The sequence below is a fragment of the Pelodiscus sinensis genome, chromosome 3 (genome assembly GCF_052426305.1).
Source record: "Pelodiscus sinensis isolate ZL-2025 chromosome 3, ASM5242630v1, whole genome shotgun sequence".
Classification (NCBI taxonomy): domain Eukaryota; kingdom Metazoa; phylum Chordata; order Testudines; family Trionychidae; genus Pelodiscus; species Pelodiscus sinensis.
Window position 1 is genome coordinate 46301008 of NC_143054.1, and position 21111 is coordinate 46322118.

At 41.8% G+C, this 21111-nt stretch overlaps 1 protein-coding gene across 1 annotated transcript in view; it reads left to right on the forward strand.

Moving 5' to 3' along the window:
* Nucleotides 1-967: 967 nt before the first annotated feature.
* The window catches only part of ZNF451 (zinc finger protein 451), a 56475-nt gene continuing 36331 nt past the window's right edge, over nt 968-21111 (forward strand). Inside the window, exons 1-7 of the mRNA XM_089777096.1 lie at nt 968-1101; nt 2310-2396; nt 4358-4441; nt 8150-8275; nt 18281-18392; nt 20115-20265; nt 20771-20897. Coding sequence (XP_089633222.1) covers nt 2313-2396; nt 4358-4441; nt 8150-8275; nt 18281-18392; nt 20115-20265; nt 20771-20897 — 684 coding nt within the window. The 5' untranslated portion in view covers nt 968-1101; nt 2310-2312. The remainder of the gene's footprint in view (nt 1102-2309; nt 2397-4357; nt 4442-8149; nt 8276-18280; nt 18393-20114; nt 20266-20770; nt 20898-21111) is intronic.

Sequence of the window (21111 nt, forward strand, 5' to 3'; positions counted from 1 at the left end):
TTTATCAGGAGCAATTGCAACTGTTTCGTTTTGAGAAAGGATAATAAAGAGGGGACATTATAGAAATAAATAAAATAATAAATGGGACACAGAAGGTAAAATAAAAATAATCATATTTCTGTTATTACAAGAATAAGGGAACAAAAAGGAAATGGAATTGTAACAAACTGAAATACTTTATCTCATCAATCCACAATTAGCTTGTGAAACTCATTGCCACAAGATATCACTGATTCTAAGTGTGAGTAGGGGATTTACCCATTCTGTTCTAAAACAAATTCCTCACACTGTAGAATAAAAACTATCCCCTTGGGTTTTGGGCTTTATTAACAGAGAAATTAACTACAGTGTAATTCAATTCGTCCGCTCCTTGGGTCCCTACTTCAGGACACTCTGGCTATGTCTACACAGCAGTGTTATTTCAGAATAAACTGATGTTATTCTGAAATAACAAAGAGCACCTCTACACAGCAAACCATTATTTCGAAATAAGGGCAAGGAGAAGGACTTCTTACTCCAATTCCTGTAACCCTCATTTCACAAGAAGCAAGGGAAGTGGAAGAAAGAGCATTCCAAAACCTGAATTAAGCTATTTTGACTTTAGCTATGCAATTGACATAGCTGAAGTTGTGCAGCTTCATTTGACTTTTGTCCTGCTGTGTGGACTTGCCCTCTGTCCTCTCTAGTTACAGAGCTACTCCCTTGCCTTGCTCATCCCAAATGCCATGACCTGAGTCACCTACTCCCATTGTTGTGTGTAAGCCGTGCACACACTGAACACGTTATGAAACGAAAAGGCCCAGCAGCAGCAGTGAAGGGGAGCGCAGGGAGGCGCTAGCAGGCTGCTGGGGGCTCTAGCCGCTCCCTGTGCTGGCTCTCCCATACACCACCTCTATGAAGACCGCTCCAGCTTGCGGAGGGGCGGGCATGCTCTAGGAACTACAACTCCCAGCAGGCAGCGCGGGTCTTCACCGCCCCGCGTTCGGAGGAAGCCGAGCGCGCGCTGGTCCAGGCGTTCACGCGGGAGAGTTGTATGGGCCGCTGGGGAGCCGATGCGTCCGGCGGCGGCGGGGCGGGCCCTGGCAGCGCTACCGTTCCGTGGTGAGCGACGGTTTAAGGGGCCGTTGGTCTCTCTGTGAGCAGCGAAGTCCTCTGTGGGTGTAGCACGCGACCGCCCTGCGTCTGTGCTGTGGGCCGGGCCCGGGGGCAGCTGCCAAATGCGCCCGTAGCATTATGGGGAGAGGGTACCGCATAATGAGCGCGGGGGCAGTTTCTTAGCAACCTGCCCCTGTCACTGGTTTGGGGTCGCTCACGGGGGGTGAGGGCAGTGACGCGCTCGTGCTTCCCTTCTCTTCCTGCGTATCCTCCCGTTGGGCCGGGTAACGGCGCTGGTGGAACTAGTGGCGCCTGGTGATTGTGTGTCACCCCGTATTGTTTCCTCTGCTCTCTGGGGAGGTGGCTCCTCCGCAACAGCTGATGGGGAGATGTGACTATCAAGATGGGGAAATTGCCCTTGTAGTGCCTTGTAGTGCCAGTTCACATCTTTATTCAGGCCTAATTTGCTTGTCTTGAATTTGCAAATGAATCGGAGTTGAGCTGTTTCTAACTGTTTTTTTTTTTAAAAGGAGGATGGCTACTTTTAAATCCATTACTGAATGTCCAGGGAGGTTCAAATATTCCTCTGCTGTACAGTATTACTATGTTACTTTTCTTGATGTCTGATTTGTGTCTGTTTATCTTCTGGCACAGAGACTTCCAGTTTGGCCAAAATTGATGGCAGAGGGGCATTGCTGGCACTTGATGGCATAGATCCTATTAGTGGATGTGCAGGTGGATGAGCCCCTTGATGGTGTTTATGTTCATTGATGTTATTAATAGAGGGAGAGAGCTTGGTCTTCTATACCACCATATTATGAAAACATGTCTGAGTTTTCATAACATAGTGGTAGAAATGCGTGAGCTTTATCTGTAGTGGAGCTTACCTACTACTGGTGCAGCTGCTGCACTACAAGTACCAGTTAGTATTTTACCTGTGTAGAAAAGGCCATATTTTATAGTGCTTGGAAGATGCCAATACTAATAGTTAATGTATTCAAATTTTAGATCAGAAAATACCTTTTTTTTTCTGTTTACTTGGAAATTTCTTTTGTTGTTGTTTAATTACCACTTAACAATGGTGATATGTTTGTTTTGGGATATAGCTTGGGGTGGGGAGGGGAAGCTAACCAAATTATTATAGAAGTGTATGATTATGCAATGGGGAAAATGAAGTCAATGATGAAGCATTTTTTTGGCTTATTTTTGTTCAGATAATGGAGTCTCTCAGTTCCACTAAGGCTCAAAAGTGTGAATCAAGAACACGGGATGAAAGTGAAGATGACATTGAGTTTATCTCTGTAAGTAGATATTGACTCAATAACTATAGATACTTTTACCAGTTAACTATGTAAAATGTTCTAAGAATTGAATATGTAATGTTAATTATCTCAGCTATATCTTAAATTATTGATATAATTTTAAAAACTCAAATTTTCAGAGCATATGAAAATACTACTTTAATCTTTGCTTTCAAAAAGCAGCTTAATTCTTAAACTAAACTGATCTGCCTCTGTTAAGAAAATCTGCATTAAATAGAGTTTTGCTTTGAGGCCAGAGTCCTATAATGACATCTCTCTAGGTGGGCAGGAGTCTCCTCAGTGGACTCTTCTGAAACACAAGGAGCCTTAGCACACCTCATTAATAGTTGGTGGTTCTGTCCATCTCAGCTAAAGTTGAATAAGAGAATCAATGGAGCAAAGCTAGCTTTTGTCAACACACGCATGTGGATAGACTGGGGGTCATATTCTGATATTCTTGATACAGTAAAATGGAGCATTACTCTGAGTAATCCCACTGTACTCAGTCAGACTACTTGTGAAGTCAGGTGTGCAGCTCATTGTGTAATGGCACCACAATTTCACTTTGTATTCTCTGATAGAGATAGGGGAGATGAATAGGAGTAGAAGTCAAATAGCAGTTTAGTTAGGATGTAGAGTACTGTTCGACACACACAGTTGCAGAATGGATTATAGAATGCTCTTGTGTGGCTTCTGACTCAGAATCCCTCCTGTAATGTCAAATTTTGCACAAGACTCTGTCTTCACTGTCATGTAATTTATGTATGTACATAATACTGATGCCTGTTGAAACCTGAACACAACTTTTAAAAACGTGTGTTGCTAAATTTTTATGAGGAGAGTGCGGCATGTGTAATACTACATGGACATGAACCTAAATTCTTTGTTGGTGAAGCAGTCCTATGACAGAAGGAAATATGGAAGAATAGAGGGAAATCTTCCTTTTTAGGACAGCTTTCAGCTCTTACTACATTTAAAAAGCAGAGCCACAGTGGTCTCAGACCCAGCACGAGCTTGGACTGCTCAGTCCCTGCTTGTGCCACTGCCAGGAGATAACCCCCTTATCAGCTAATCGAGTAGTTGATGGAAATTCCATCGATTTCTCAATTAGCTTATTAATTGCTACTTAACATTCTTAATATATAGAGAGAGTAATAGACATCTACTAGCCAGAGGCTGATAGAAAATGGAAGGGGCAGAAGTGTGCCAGTAGTTATTGGGGCAATGATCATGTGAAGCCCAGCCCTACTATTCCAATAGCTTCTTGAAAAGAAAGTGCCCCTGGGAGTTCTTAGAGGCTGCTCCAGGGCTCCACCTTTTTACCACTGTCTGGCTGAGCAAAGTGCAGCTGAGTTTTTTCCCTCACTGATAGGATTCTGGATAATAGCAGTGGAATTAATTAGTTTAATTTAAGTCTGATGTTCTGGGGAAAAGCTGCAAGTAGCTACAGACACTCTCACAGCAGCCTGGAGATTGAAAAGATCATCTTGCAACATTTTAGATTAAAAAGCCTAAGACGCTTATAAAAAATGATCTGAGATTCGCCAGAAATTAATGTTTGATGTGCTACATATGTAAATTTACTTCTCCTATTCTGGCATGATTTGAACAGTATGGGGCATGTATACTTGTTATTCAGGGGGAAGACTTGAGCCCGCCACCCTGCCCTCCCCAGGCTATGTGCTGTGCCAAAGCTGTGCAGACTCACAATGGCATGTGAATTCTCTTTGAGATGGAAAATTACCACAATGGGCAATTGGAAAGTGCCATTCTTTCCAGAAACCTCACTTTTGGCTGGAATAATACTGATGTAATAGTAATGATTCAGTAGTACATTGAACAATGCCAGGGAATGATTGATGGATACTGTATCCATGTTGGCGATACACTGGTTCCAATTACTAGTGCATAGACATTTAACCTCAAGAAAAGCAATCATACTTATGAAAAACCTCTTTTAGGAAGGGCCTTTGAGACCAGTGCTTGACTGCATCAACCTTATCAGCAGTGATGATGAAGAACCTAGCAGCAGCTCTAATGTTCATGTAAGTATATTTATAATACTTAATTCTTGGGCATTATCAGTAGAAATGATTCCTCCAATAGAAACCCAGAACTACATAAAATTATTTATGTAGAATTTTAATAGTGTATAAACCAAAGTATATGTCTCAGAGGGGTAGCCCTGTTAGTCTCTAAATTTAAAAACATACAACTGTTCATCCTGTAATGTGATATTTGCCATCAAGTGCTAGCAATGCCTCTCTTGCCAGGTATATTTGACAAACTGGACAGTCTCTGTGACAAAGGATAAATGGACACAAGTCAAATATCAGAAATGGTAACTCACATAAACATTTCAACCCACCTGGGCACTCAAAAATAGTCATTCTTCTACAAAAGGAATTTCACACACCAATTACAGAGAGTGTGAAATTGACCTTCATATTAAGAATGTAAAAGACTAGTTTTAAATGTAAAAGCATTTGCTTATTGGATAGTATTTTTACTAGTTGATTAGTCGATATCTCTCCCCCCGCCTTTTGCTGCCTCTCTCAGAGAGAGACAGCAAAGCAGGGGAAGGGGTACTTCAAGGCAGCTTTTCAAAGGGTCAGCCACTGCACAGCTGATCCGCGGATCACCTGTGCAGCAACTGCCCCTTTACAATGCCAACTCTACGCCTTTCAAAGGGAAGTCATGGAGCCCGGGGTCAGCTGGGAAGTCCCCAGCTGATTCCGGCCTCCACGGCTGCCCCTTGAAAATGCTGCCTCCGTGCATTTCAAAGGGCCGGCTGCCATAGAGCATTTCCCCAGAACCCTGGATCAGCTGGGGACTCCCCTGGTTACCCCGGGCTCCATGACTGCCACTCTGAGAGGTGCACAGGTGGCATTTTAAAGGGGCAGCCGCTGCACAGCTGATCCACAGATCAGCTATGCAGCGGCTGCCCCTTTGAAAAACTGCCTTGGGGTTTCAAAGTGGCAGTGCTGCTATACAGTGCTGCCACCTTGAAGTACCCCTTCAATCCCGTTTGCTGCCGCTATTTGATAGGCAGGAAAGGGGTAGGGGATATTGAGTAGTTGACTAGTCAGAATACTATCTGATAAGCAAGTGCTTATCAGATAGTCAAATAGTCTTTTACATCCTTAGTAAGTGTGGTGGTCAGTATGGAAGAGAGCCCTTCTGGCCCTTACTGAAACTTCGTTAGGCTTTGTGGTTGGCCCTTTCTCAACACTGGGAGCAAGAAGAAGGGCCAAAGAGGAATCTGGTTCCTGGAACTGACAGGTCCCCAGACCAGGGGAGAGTGGCCAGCACTTGAAGTCAACTGGATGAACACTGTGAGCAGGCCAATGAGGGAGTTAAGAGCCCACGGCCTATCCTCTGTATGAACTGGAGCTGCCAGAGCACAGTAATGGAGCTAGCACTCCAGCGCAGAGCAGAATCAGGGCGGGTGCAACATCCAGAAAAGCAGTTTGGAGCTGGGGAATCTTTTTTTTTTTGGTTGCTGCTCTGAAGAAGCATTGTAATGATATTGATGGGTCGAGTCTCTTGCTCTTCCAGGAAATTTGTGTGTACTTGTAGAGGGGGGCAGGGAGATGCCAAAATCTGTTGAGGGGGTAGGTATCAAGTGCCAGACCCACAGGGGAAGGTGGCATGACAGGAGGCCAGAACTAAAGGTGGAGAACAGTCTTTGTTGTGGAGACCATATCCATCTTGGGTGAGTGCCATACCAACAACATCATAGCAGCACATCTAGGTGGAGGACTAGACTTGTAACTTCCGTTGTTACTGTAAAATTCGTTCTGCTTTAGAGACTGCTGCATTGAACATTACTCAAGCCATTTCCTCTCATTGCTTCTGCTGAAAGTGTTTTTTAATCCCTCCTCCCCCCCCCCCCCCCCCCCCCCGGAAATGTTTTTGGTATAAATAAATTGCATATATGTTTAAATGACTTGCAGTGTCTCACCAGCATCCTGGGGCAGGAGAGAGAGGACACACTGAAGATGCTTAATCCTACAAAGAATGGGGCAGCCAATCCCCTTCTTTCCCCCACCAAACTGGTGGTTATTTTAATACTTCAATTCACCAACCCAACAACAAAACAGCTTCTGTAATACCTTCAGGGAGGTTTATCCTCATCCATGTTCAGAGTTGTCTATGGAGAGACTGAGGTGAACACCCAGGAACCTCTGAGCTTAGCTCTTCCTTTGTGGTGCAAGTCCTGCTGAGAGAGAAAGTCAGGGTGAGTGGATACCAGAACATCTTTTGGTCACTCTGTTTAGCTGTGGTACTGTCATAGAGACATTTCCCTACTGTGGTTGGAGAAATCCCCCACTTACATATGGGTTTCTTGTATGTCATCTGGTAGGGTTTCACTGTTGAAGTTGAACATGATGTCCAGAAAGCTGATGCTGGTGAGCGAGCATTCTAGAGAGTTTGATAGATGAGTGATGGTTTTTGAAGATGTGGAAAAATGAGAGAGTTTAGGTTATATATAATTGGCTTAGTGATGCATATTTCTAGAAGTTCTTCCTCAAGATGGGCTATGAAGAGGCTGCATATTTGGGAACAAGTATAGTACCAATGGCTATTTCCATGACTTAGACAAAATGTTTGTTGTTGAATGTAAAATTATTGTGGGTGAGGATAAAATGACCATGTTTGGAGAGGATATAAGTGTGTTGTCCATTGTCTTGTAGATATTTGAAGCAGGAATCATTGCGGTATTGGTATATAGGGAGGTGCAAGGATAATTTTCTAAAGAAGGCTGTTAATGTGGAGTCTTTTCTGGAGGAAGTTGGTTGCGTCCTGAAGGAAACTAGCCTTTTTGTTTGGTGAGTGGCTTGCGGATGGTTCATGAAAGTCCTGATATTCCTATAGTGCAACTGATGTGGCCAGATATGATGGGTTTTCCTGGGTTTCCTTGTTTAAATATCTTGGGAAGCTTGTAGAAAGGTTCTGGGGTGGGTGGGTGAGATGTCCTTAAATTCCTCTGAGTCTTCTCTAAGGTTTTTATTTGAAGGCGGTATCCAGAGCGTTCTGGACCAGCCACAAAAACGTTACCTCATCCATTTTGTTCCTTTCAAATCTTGGGGCCGATACAATGATAAGAGGCCATAAAGCATTATTATTGTCCTAAACGAAGATAATGTTTAGACAAGCTCTCTAAAATCCCTTGCTGTTCTTCTTACTGTGAAGTTGAAGGCAAAAGCACCCTACTCCCTTATTGTGTCATAACTTTCACCCTTCTTGAAACTGAAAGCATTTTCTTTAAGCTCTGATGATTTTACTTCAGTTTTTGTTATTTTACAAGTATAATGGAGTAAAAAGATGAAGGAATTTGCCTCTTAGGGAGAAGCAAGAGAACCTGTTGTCTTTTCACTGAATCACATCTATACATATGGTCATGGCTTATGTCACTCTACTGTGGTGTTGGCAACAGTTTTTCTCAAGCTAAAATTGCTGCCTGTGGAAACTACTGGGAAATCAAAGGCAACTAGCTTTCTTTTCTAGTGATCTGGCCAGTTTAGGAGAGGGCAGGCATCACCAATACTAATTTGAGCTAGAATATTTTACAAACATTACAGATGCTACTAAATTGATAAAACCAGTGACTAGGTAGCTCATAGAAACTTAAAATTGGTGTGTCCGCACTCACTTATGTTCTTGCACCTGCACACCACCTTTGCTTGACACTATTTATACCTTTTTATTGCCTAGAGATTACAAAATAAAAGATTTATTTTTATTTGTAGAGGAATGTAAAGCGAAAAGACCACATTGACTATCAGAAGGAAAGGGTTACTTCAACTCTAGATCGCTTAGCACGCCATGTGGAGGTGGAGAAACAACAAAAAGAAGAGAAAAACAAAGCTTTCAAGGTATAGTGCATATTATGTTTTAATAATAATATTTGCTGCCGAGTCTGAGCCCAAAGTGTGTGTTCTATATTTATTAAATATTTTAAAGAGGGTTAAAAGTGTATTTTAAACTGACACGTCTTTGGTCTACTTCAGAAATAAATTGATCTGAGCTAGGGATGTTAAACATCGGTTAATTGAATAGTTGACTAACCTTATGAATTCTTATTGGTTACTTGACTATTCTGTAGTCCCCGGGGGTGGGGCTGGCAGCCAGTATTCTCCGGCTCCACTCCCAAGGAGCCCCCTTCCACTTCACGCTGCTGCTTCTGTATCAAAGGCAGCAGTGCAATGTGCTAGGTGGGTGCTGGCTTGCGAGGAGAGCAGTTTAAAAACCAGTTCGCCTCATGGACCAGAGGGATACAGAGGGAGCAGCGTGAGGTGGCAGAAGTCCATGTGCAGGGTGGGTCTGAGCTGGACCCGGCGCGAGCTTAAACTGAGCCAGGCTGCCTGCCCACCTGGCTCCTGATATACTTTAAATACAGAGCCACAGCGGGGGTTGGTCCCAGACCTGGCACAAGCCAAAACTGAGCTGGGCTGCTAGCCAGTCTGCTAAAAAAATTACTGGCCGGGGGTAGAGGAAATGTGTGTAGTCTGTAGCATTAACCTATAAGCTTTTGCTTATTTGTTAAGCAACTACACTATTATATCCCTAATCTACGATTAGCATAATTAGGAGATTAGCAAATGGAATCATTTGTTCTTAACTCATTGATTCTAGTATAGCAGAACTTGGTAGAATCCAAAAGTCCTTGGCTATTCAGTGTTCTCTGAGTAGTCTTAGTCCAGTTCAAAAAAGCTTGGATAAATTCATGAAGGATAGGTCCAGCAGTGGCTATTAACAAGTATGGGCAGAGACTGTGTCCCTAGCTTCTGTTTTCCTGGGAGTAAGTGACAGGAAATGGATCACTTGATGATTACCTGTTCTCTTTATTCCCTCTGGTGCACTTTGAATTGGTCACCATCAGAAGACAAACTGCTGGGCTAGAGTGACCTTTGGTCTGAACCAGTATGGCTGTTCTTATGTCATAAGAACATAAGAACGGCCGTACTGGGTCAGACCAAAGGTCCATCTAGCCCAGTATCCTGTCTACCGACAGTGGCCAGCACCAGGTACCCCAGAGAGGGTTGACCGAAGACAATGATCAAGCGATTTGTCTCCTGCCATCCCTCTCCAGCCTCTGACAAACAGAGGCCAAGGACACCATTTTATCCCCTGGCTAATAGCCTTTTATGGACCTATAAGCTAGTGCTTTATTATTTAATGAATAATTTTTGTTATTGGGCAGTACTTTCTGCTTAAACTGGAACAGACTATTCTGAATTGGCAGTTTAAAGCAGACATCAAAGCAAACATCAAAGGCCATGGATTTGTCTGATTCAACAGACTTTATGCATTATTAGCTATTTAAAGAAAATTTTTCTATAAAGAATGATTCTAGTGTTACCTTCCATAGTGCATGCTTTCTTTTTAATCTAATTTGAACATATATTAGATTTCTCCTGTAGGTCTTGGAATTATAATAATTAGAGATTGGGAAAAAATAAGATTATGGCCAGGAGGTGTGGATTCTAATTCTGTGTCTCTTGTTGCAAGTCACTCAATGTCAGTGTTTTCATTTTGCCTTATGTAAAATATGGATAGTAACTTTTTTTCTCCCTTTGTAAAATATTGAGAAAACTATGGATGAACAGCATTGTTAATCTAAATAATTGGAGCTGGTTGGAAAATGCTGATTTGTCAAAAGTGACAGTTTTCACAGAAATGGGTGGACTCAGAAACTTTGCTTAGGGAAAAAATGCAGTGGAGCTTTCAAATAAGGTTCAAACATCCTTTTTTGGAACAATTTTTGTAATGTAAAATATAAAAATTAAATGCTGTTTCAAAGTAATAATTGATACATCAAAGTAATTGATCTATCAAAGTAAAAATCAGAACAAAATGCTTCTGTTTTAATGAAACAATGTTTCAATTAACAATTTTTTTTCAGAATTTTATTTCATGGGAAATTTTTGAATTTGTTTATTTTGTTATGGAATGGGAGAAAATGGAAATTGTGGAATATCCTGTAAAAACTGAAAATCTAGTTCCTGCCTGGCTGCTTCTGTAATCCCTATGAAGCTCTGCACTGGGCTGCAGTATAACCAGAATTGTACCTCCTTGTGGCCCCTCACTGTGTCAGGGAAAGGAGCTCAGAATCTAAAAGGCAGAATGGGGAGTCTCTGTCCTTCCCCCTTCTCCATAAGCAGTCTGCACATGAAATCTGAGGAATAATTGATACCTGGAAACGCCATTCCTCATGAAGCTGTACTACCATGGGATTACAGGTAGGTGAGAGATCCCTTAATGTTAAACATGGCTCCTGTTGGATTGAGTGAAATCCCAAGTGGTACTAAGTCCTTCCTAATGTACTTGCATGCCAACATGGTAGAGGAAAAAAGGTATCTTTTCAGGTTCCTGGGGCTATCTAACAGGCTATTCTCACAATTGAGGTATTAGTCCCAGGACCTCTCCTTGGTTGAGTAATCTGCAGGGCAGCATGTTACCTCCCCATGTGAACATCCAGAAGAAGAATCTGAGTTACAGCATTAGTTACAAATTGACCAGTCAATCATATGTCTCACTTTTAACTAGAAGTACACAATCAGGCAGCAGAGACAAAAATTAAAAGCAAATACTGTGCTGCACGCTATTGTGCTAAATGTAAATTACTAAAAAAGTAAAGGGAAATTTTTTTAAAGAAAAATGACAGTAAACTGTCTCTCTGCTTGTTTAATTGAAATTAAGATGGTGAAAGAAGCATTTTACTTTTGCACAGTTTCAAAAGTGTCTGAAATCAATGTTTGATTGTAAAGTTTTTGAAAAAGAACAAGCATAGCATCTGTTCAAAGTTATGAACATGGCAGTTGGTTACTCTGAAGTTCTTCTGCGTTTTGTGCATCCCTCTCCACTTAAAAATTAAACAGCAAAACATCCAACCTTAACACACAACCCCACCAAAACAAAAATTGTAGGACTTTCCCAGAACAGAACACCCATGGCTTATAAGAACTGAATATATTTTCCCATTTTCTGAGATACATGATTTCCCAGCATCTCCTTTGGAGATATCATTAAATCTAAAGGAGATCTTCTGGTTAAAATTAACATTCAACTAAAATGTGTTTAAAAATATGAAATTTCATAAATTTTGGGAGCTGAAGAGTGGTGTCGTAGCAGCTCCACCATTGAAATACAGTTACACCTTCGGAAGAAGAGTTGTTTCCAAAAGATCCCAGGCACCAATAAAATTCAGATACTGCACAGCAATTTGAGTCTCAGCTATAGCCATTCAGTCTTAAAGTTTTTCCTGTACTTTTATTAGAGAGCCTCTTGCAAGGCAAATAAAGGGCTCATCGTGCGGGTGCATAATCCTTACCTAAAGTGAGATGTTTCCAGTTCTGTCGTAGTCTAACTGATTTGCGGCAAGAGCAGTGGCTCAGAACTCTGTGTCTACAAGGAATCAATGTCTCACATATTAATACAATCCATCATTGTAAGTAGAAACCTTATTGCAGCTAAATTTTCAAGCAAAGAACTGTTCTTGGGAACACTAGAGAAAGTAGCAGCTGAGATTGCTGACGTGCCTACATGCTCACTTTCAAAGTCCACATAGCAATCCATTGGTTGCTGCTAGCACCATTAGTATCGAAGGAACTGTCTAAGGCTAAATTATTTTCCAGGACCAACAATCCTCAGACTAACAAAGAGAAATGGAAAAAAAAATCACCCTTTTTGTGTATGAGATCTTAATTCGTGTATAAGAGTCGTCCTTTGAATTACCCTTTACATACATTCTGCTGGTAGTCACAAGTTATATGTTCATTCAGGGACAACATCCCAAAAAGTGTCTTCTCCAAACAAAGATTCATTTATAATTCACCAGATGCTGGAAGAGGTTCATATCTACTAGCTATTAAAAATCAGCTAGAACTTTCTGAACCCAGTGCATGAGATGAGCATGATTCTTCCCATAACTTTACCATAGCAAAGGCATACAGATGCAAAACTTCATCATATTAGTCACTTGTTGGGAGCAGTTATCCTTATCTAAATACAGTAAAACTCCAATTGTCTGGCATCCAGTGGTCCGGCACTCCCGATAGTCCGGCACCAACTGAACCCGGAAGTGCTCTGGCCAGCCAGACAATTGAAGCTGCTGTGAGCCCCATGGGCGCTGATGGCTGGGAAAGAGAAGGGGAGAAGAGGGGAAGAGGATTATACTCCTGTGATGGGGTCTGCCAGGACCTGCACTGCAACCGGCCAGGGGGTGGGTGGGGAACGGCGCGGCAAGGGGCGAGAACCCTCTGCCGTTTTGCAGGAAGGCGAGGGAAGCCCTGCGCCAGCACCAAGAGTTTCCGTGAGGGGAGCAGGCTCTCCACCCTCCAGACTGCAGTAGTTATCGCCGTGAGGGGCGGCGCTGTGGGACCAACCCGGCAGCACCCCAGCTGCTCTGCTCCGCACCGCTTCCCCAAGTCTGCAGCTGATAAAACTGGCAAGCAGCAGTGGGGTGCTGCCGAGCAGCTGGGGTGCTGCCGGGTTCATCCCGCAGTGCCGCCTCTCACCCCCTGCTCAGCGATAACTACTGCAGTCTGGTGGGTAGTGAGCTCGCTCCCCTCAAGGAAACTCTGGGCGGTGGCGCAGGGCTTCCCCCGCCTTCCTGCAAAGCGGCGGAGGGTTCACCCCTCATCGCGCCGTTCCCTGCCCATTCCCCTGATGGCAGACCAGTCACAGCCCCCTGCCGGAGTACCTCCTGATACTCCGGCATATCCGATAATCCAGTGCCACCTAGGTCCCAAAGGTGCTGGATTATTGGAAGTCTACTCTACCTCCAGTTCTAAGATTGCTGGTTCCATGAAACAGTACCATCTCTCAAATGGTGTCTCTCAAAATTTGCCTTCTAAAATTCCTTATGAGGACAGGGAAACAATGCCAAATTAGAGGTCATTCTCATAGTTTCATAATAGGGTTGTCAGGTATCTGGTTTTGAACTGGACAGTCCGTTATTTGAGGAATCTGTCCGGGAAACAATTGAGAAAATACCGGACATATAAAATGTCCAGTATTTCTAATTAGGTGTATAATTATTATTATTAGGAGTATCGGTACATAGACATGCTCACGCTGCGTGAGTGTGTCTACCAGCCAGGCAGTACGTGACTACGCCCTGCTTCTTGCTGGCTGGTTCTCCCCCCCTCCTCCTCCTGATCTCCCCCGGCCAGCTCCGCTCCTCCCAACCCCCTCCCGGCCAGCCCTTCTCACTGGCTGGTTCTCCCCATTCCCTCCTTCCAGGCCAGCCCCACTCCCCTCCCGGCCGGTCCCCCGTCCCATCTGAGATCAAGTGTGTCTGGGTGGGTGACTTTTTTTTTTTTTTTAAAGCCACCTGGTAACCCTATTTCATAAATTGAGGAGACAGAGGGAACAATTGTAACAATTTATTCTCATATCACATATAACATCAGCTGTAGAACTTCTCTAAAATAATTTGTTTGAACTAGAACACTTTAGCAAAATATGTAATCTTGATTGTAAAATTGCCAGTGACGGCGTATGTACTACATCCATTGGTAAAATGTTCCAGTGATTAATTATCCTCACTATTAAAAATGTATGCCCTATTTCCAGACTGAATTTGTGTAACTTCACCTTCCAGCCACTGGTGCTTGATACCTCTGTCTCTTAGACTAAAGAGTCACTTATCAAATTTGTTCCCCATGTAGACGCTATTAGACTCTCATGAAGTCGCTCCCTAATCTTTTCTTTATTAAGCGAAATAGATTGAACTCCTTATGTCTATTACTGTTAGGCATATTATCTAAGCCTTTAGTCATTATAGTTCATGTCTGAATGTCTCTTTTTGGACAGCTAAGCACAGACATGCTGAAAGCCAACCCATGTTCATGCTAAATTTTGCATATTCTCTATGGAAGTAAGGGTCACAGTGTGGGGAGTATAACAAGGGCTAGTCTACACTGGAAACTTCTGTCATCTTAGTTACATCTTTCAGGGGGTGAAAAATCTATACCTCTTAAAGATGTAGTTATGTTGATCTATCTCCTGGTGTAGACAGCGCTACATCAATGGAAGAATTTTTCCATCAACCTAGCTATCATCTCTTGGCCAGGTAGGTTAATTAAAATGTTGGGCGTACTCATGGTACTGTAGCATTTTACGTGTAGACTTTCTCTAAGAGACAAATTTCCATAATCAGTGTACATTCTTTCAGTTCAGATGCTCTGTGTTGTTTATGAAAGAAAATATGGGCATAGCCATATGAATTGGGCCAGCAGTCCATGATGTTAAGTATCCTGTCTGATGCTGTCCAGGACCAGCTGCTTCAGAAGAAGATGCAAGAAGCCATGTAGAACACAGTTACAGTGGTCCCCAGGGAAATCTTTTCCTACCTCCCAAAAGAGGTTGATTTATAATTGAGGCATAAATGTTTAAGTCCCTTCCAAAACTAGAGAGTAATCAGAGGTTTACATTGTCAAAGAAGTGGGCTGTGCCCATGGAAGCTCATGAGATCATCTACATGTTTTGTTAGTCTTTAAAGTACTACCATTCTATTTGTTCTCTACCCAGGACATGATTTCCTTTTGAGGGGTAGCTGAGTTAGTCTATACAGGATGAACTTAAAAAACAACAATCTGCTGCATTTCAAGATAATTTCACATAAAGGACAGATTTTTTAACAAGTAAATGGAAACATGAAATCATCATCCTCTTAGTCACCCTTACTGGGCCAGAAGGCTCTATGCACTTGTTAAAAAAAGCAAGAAACCTCCACTGGAACTGTGGAAAATATCATACCTCTCAAAGCAGAGCCTTCATCTGGACTAGAAGTGCCTTCCTTTAACAGCCTGGACACTGGAAAAGAAGTGTAATTTAGCAGGGATTCTCCATTAGTGTCACTGATGCAGTTTTGTTATGCTGACTGAATTAAATTAGAACATTTTATTTCTTGATCTGGTCAAGTTGACTTTTTTGGTCCCAGAGGAAAGAATGTTCTTTGGGGCAGGGACTGTATCTTTGTACACTGCCCAAGAAAATAAGGCCCTGACTTCTAAATATTGTTGTAATATAAACATGATTACAAAGTTCTGGTGGTCTCAGCTACACTAGAGTTTTTCTAGTATTGATGAGTGGAGTACTACAACCATGCACCATAGCAACAGGGCTACTAGGTCTAGCAGTGTTTGTTGGCAAGGATGTTGGACTCCCCATCTAAGTATGAGATGGCAAGCGGTATGACAAGCTAGATCTTGTTACTGCTTAAGGACCAATTTTGGAATTTCTCTGAGAATCATGCTGCTATTGGGACAAAATGGTATCATCCTGCTGTATTTGACGTGATAGGCTCTTGGGAAACTATACATGCAGTAGGAACCGTAGGTCCCACTACAAGGTATCTAGTGGCTTTGTGGTTTAAAAAAAATGCTGAGCCTCATCCCAGGAAAACTTGCAAAATTTGTTTCTGTTCCTCTGCAGAAGTGTCATTTAGTAGAAAGGTAGTAGTGGGCTGGTTCTTACAATATTTCTTAAATTAAAAAGATCTTGTTTTATGTAGGGCAACATGCATTCTGCCTATTAAATGTAATAATTACAAAAGAACAATATCCTCCCCCCACTAATTCTGTGATTCTGCTTCCCGTTAGAGATGAATAGGAGAAGCTGTGGAGCAGAATGGGACATATTTTTCTTGTGATCATTTCCTGTTAGCGTGCTCTGACCTCATTCCAACTGTCCATGTAACCTAGTAATTTGCTCAAGTTATTTCAAACTTTTATTTCAAAATTTTTTAAATTCTGAAATACCCCTTAATCGGGACATTCGTAAATCTGTTTCAGAATAATGGGCTGCTTCAATAGATGCAGAATAGCTATTTTGGAATACTTATCGTATTCCGAAATAGCTCTGCAGTGTAGACATACCCATAGTGTTTTTGAAGAGTGGGGAGCCTAAGTGATGTAGGGGTGGAGTGGATAATGGTGAAGGCAAGTATTGTTTTTTAGAGACCAATCTATTGGGGTGGTGGAAGGTTGGAGACAGGGAAAGAGTGATTGAGTGGAACTCTAGGGAAGGAGTGTAAAAATGGATATTTATTTCTGCACTTGCTTGTAGCAAAACTGCCCTAATTATAAAAGTATGGCATCATGCAGTCAGAATCTAGAAGGGAGTGCACAGGACCCCTAAAAACCCATATCAAGGAAACATAGTGATTAAAATGAGATTTAGAAGATGAGTTCCCTTCATTATTTTCTGTTGCTTCTGGGCTGTCTGCTGTTTCAAAGGGGACATCTAGGGGACTTGACATCTTTTCTAGTCCTGAGGGTTTTGAGACCATTACCATTTTGGCTTGCTTGCAGCCCACGATGAGACTGTCTGATATAACCAGGGATTAGTGGAGCCTTTCTAGGCAAAATTGTATCCTCCTTTTCAGAATAGGCTCATGTAATATGAGTTGCCAAAGATAATGTTCCTTTGTATGTGACTTTCTTTTTTTATTGCAGCTCCTTGGCTTTGCTTCAGCACAGGAAATTGTTGTGAAGTAACTTAAGTTTTTCATTTGTTGTGATAACTGCAGCTATATCTTGGAGCTATTGGAGAGAGGAGTCTGGATGTGCTCCTCTCCCTAGAGGACAAGGGTGTCCTGGATTTTTTTTGTTGTTGTTTTTATTGGATGTCACAAACCCAAGCCTTAGTAGTGGCAACAGTTTCAGAAGCTCTTCACTTGCACCCAAAAAAAGTCAAAAATAGAGACTTTGGGGTTCCAAACGTATCGTTTAAACAGAATGGGGACATCTGGTCCAAATTACCCAGAAGAAATGGAGTACAGACAGATGACCAGACAGATCGATTTAGATGTGACTCAATGCTGTATGCACTGGAAAGAATAAATTAATCATTGTAATTATACCAAGTTTGCAATGGGGGAACATTGATTTTGCATCAGCATAATTCCCACAGAAACAGAGATAGGTAAATTCAAAAGAAATTGTAAGATTAACTAAAACAAGACAGATAGGCCTGGTTTATACTAGACCAGGCAGGTCAGCTTAAGGTATGCCATCCAGCTATGCAAACAGCTGAATTCCATTTATCTTAAGCTGAACTGCCCTAGTGTCCTGCCAGCTACCCATACTCCTCGCAGAACGAGGAGTACCGAATGCCTGTGAGGGCTGCCCTCAGCGTTGGATTTAGGGGTCTACATTAGACCTGCTATATGGAATGCTAGAAGATCAGCTTCCAGAGGGTTGATCGTCTCTGTACTGTCTCTGACATGCCCTTAAAAGCTGCCTTGTATCTACACACTTTCTGGAGAAAAAAACATTTTTCTGGGGTAAGCAACCACAAGCATTTGATGCCACAAAAGTTGTCCTAATATTTACTAACAGCTAAAATTTTATCTCTCCTCCTTTCTTACATTCCATTACTGCTAACTCTACCCTTGTATAAAAGCTTCAGAGGGTACCCGAGTTAGTCTGTAACAGGAAAAACTTAAAAAAAGAATAGTCTTGCAGCACCTTAAAGACTAATAAAACACGTAGATGTACTTGGTTCTGCCATGAGGGTGGGGTACTGGACTCGATGATCTCTCAGGGTCCCTTCCAGTTTTATGACCTAAATATATGCAGATATACTTACGTATTTATTGTCTACCCTTGTAATTAGTAAATGTGTGTCAAATTTCAAGAGTCTACTTCACTGAAGACTTGGAAATTAACCATCATTTATTCATTTACTTTGGTCTGAGCATAGATATTCTGTTTCATAATTCAGTGGAATGTATCTATTCTAGAATTTTTCTTGTGAATCAGAAATTTTCATCCAGTTTGAATATAGAGTGTTAACTTGAGCTAATTCAATGCATCTAATCATAATAAAGACAATTCATTATCTTTTTATCTAATCTGTTCACCCTCTAGGAAAAAGTAGATTCACAGCATGCTCATGGATTGCAAGAGCTGGAATTTATCCGAGGACATAGCAACACAGAAGCAGCAAGATATTGTGTGGACCAGTGGCTTAAAATGCCAGGTATTTCATTAGAAAGGGTGGAAATTTAAAATATGGAACTTAAAACAGTTGAGCAGTGAATATGCATCAGAGCAGGAACATTGTTCCAGAAATATGATACCACTTCTAATTCACTCCATACAGGTTATTTTAAATGTTACATTGCACAAGACATAATTGAATTAACAATGCAAAACAACTAATAGTTTAGCAGCACCTTAGAGACTTAACAAAACACGTAGATGGTATCATGAGCGTTCGTGGGCACAACTCACTTCTTCAGATGAAGGGAGTTATTAAAGGCCCAGTTTCTAAATAAATAGTGAATGGGCGAGGAGAAGGAAAAAGAAGGGGGAGGTAAAAAAGGGAAAAGAATAGTCAGAGTGTCCATGCTACATGAAGTTGATAGAGAAGGTACTAAGTGTTCTTAAGTACCACCTAATTGGTATGGCGTTTTAAAGCAGCAGTGCCACGTGGAGCCTGAGGTCAGTGGGGGAGTCCCCAGCTGTCCTCGGGCTCCATGTGGTGCTGTCACTTCGAAACACTGGGAGGAGCCTGACACTGGGATCTTGAGGAGGCATTTCAAAGCAGGCTCAGGCTCTGGCCCAGGCTCCACACGTTGCTGCTGCTTTGAAGTATGCAACAAAGGGGCGGGGAGCGACTATTCGACAAGCTTGTTGACTAGTCCTTCGCATCTCTAGTCTCCAGCTGATCCCAGGCTCCACGTGGCATTGCCTCTTTGAACTGCCGTGAGGAGCCTGAGGCTGGGCTCCCCACAGTATTTCAAAGTGGCAGCACTGCCAGGTGCCCAAGATCAGCTGGGGAGATCCTAGCTGACCCTGGGCTCCGTGCAGTGCTGCCGCTTTGAAGTACCCCTTCTTCTTCCCCCTGCTCCTTACTGCCTCTATCAGATAGAGGCAGCAAGGGAGGGGAAGCAACTAGTCCTTCACATCCCTAAAGTAGCCTTTAATAACTCCATTCATCTGAAGAAGTGGGTTGTGCCCACAAAAGCTCATGATACCATCTACGTGTTTTGTTAGTCTCTAAGGTGCTGCTAGACTACTTGTTGTGTAAGTTTTTCCAGTTACAGACTAACACAGCTACTCCTCTGAAGCTTTCGAATTAACAATGTCAGCAGTTCATGGATACATGACTCCCAAGAGATCCCCAAATCTTCTAATACCAGTTTTGTGCAATGTGGCATTGAAAATTTCCCACATAACAATTGGTGTAAGAATTCTCTTCAAATACATTTGCAGTCAAATAACTGTAATGTAATATTCCCAGTGGTAACAATACTGCAATACATAGCTACTTGCAATGGCAGAATTGTTGGATGGAAAACTTTGTATTGTATGACTTTCTCTAGTAGGAGACCCAGAAGAGAAATATTTTTCTCTATATAAACTTAAGTGTCAGTAAGTACACTTCAGACACAAGGAAGTTCAAAGGAGATTTCAAAGAGCAACCCTACTAAATCATATGGTGTGTATATATAGAAAAGAAGTTAGTTGTATGCAGTGTACAAATCACACTTTTCTCATAACAGTTGAAAACTGTAAAATTAATCTTCTAAGTAGAAGGATTGAAAACCCTCTAAAGATATCAAACTTCCTCATGTGCAGCTTGACTATTTTGTATTGTCTTGTCAGTATAATCTGGTCCTTGGATGCTTGATTAAAAAAAGTCTTCTGAAATATAATCACAATTGTGTATACTTGGGTATTTTGTTCTTAAATGCAGGTCTCAAACCAGGCACCATTAACACAGGAAGAAAAGCTGTAACCCACAAAACTGGCCAAACACCAATCAACAGCAGTCCCATTTTATGTCCTGTAATGCACTGCAACAGGAAGTTTGATAATGGTCATCTTCTGTTAGGTCATCTGAAAAGGTAAAGAACATTGATTGTAGATGAGAATAGAGAACATCACTGAGCCATCTTAATCCTAGGGTGTTACGTTACATCAAACATCTATTGTCCTTCCCTATAATCCCAATGTTCCTTGTGGAGAGAAGCTGTCCATGTATTATGACAGATATTTTGCAGGCTTGATGCAAGGAATTTTTCCCAATATTTCTTTCAGCAGTTGCATTCAAATTCAGATTGGGGGTTCCACTGCTTAAGCATGTCTGTTTTTTCCCCTCTCCAAAGCGCCACTGAAGTGAGTCTACTTCCATTGTGACCACACCTTGTAACACATATTTGAATTAACATGGCTAATACTAAATGAAGCTATATATTTAACAGTCTTGTATTGTTCTCTGCTTTAATGGAAAGTCAGCAGTATTGGATTGTAGTTTTGCCTGTTTCTTCAAATTACACCATTTTCTCTCAACCCTCCCCCATTCTGTTACTTAGAGTGAGCTAATTATGTTGGTAATTATTTTCTTTACAGGTTTGATCATTCTCCATGTGACCCAGCAATTACACTGCATGGACCTCCAACGAATATTGTTACCTGTGTGGTATGCTGTGAAAAATTTGCCACCTCACAGCAGTATACTGCCCACCTTTTATCTAAGGCAAGTACTCATTTATAGTTTTTCACCTAACTGAATACAATGTTGGTTTTCCAAAAACTAAAGCGACAGATAATCTTGCATTTAGCCCCTGGTTGTCTGGACCGTTCTAACTTACAGACTTTCTATTGCAGTTGTATCCCTTAGAATTCAGATTATCCTGAAAACATTTTTGTAAAACATTGTCATAAAACTAAACAATGAAGTTATGATTTGC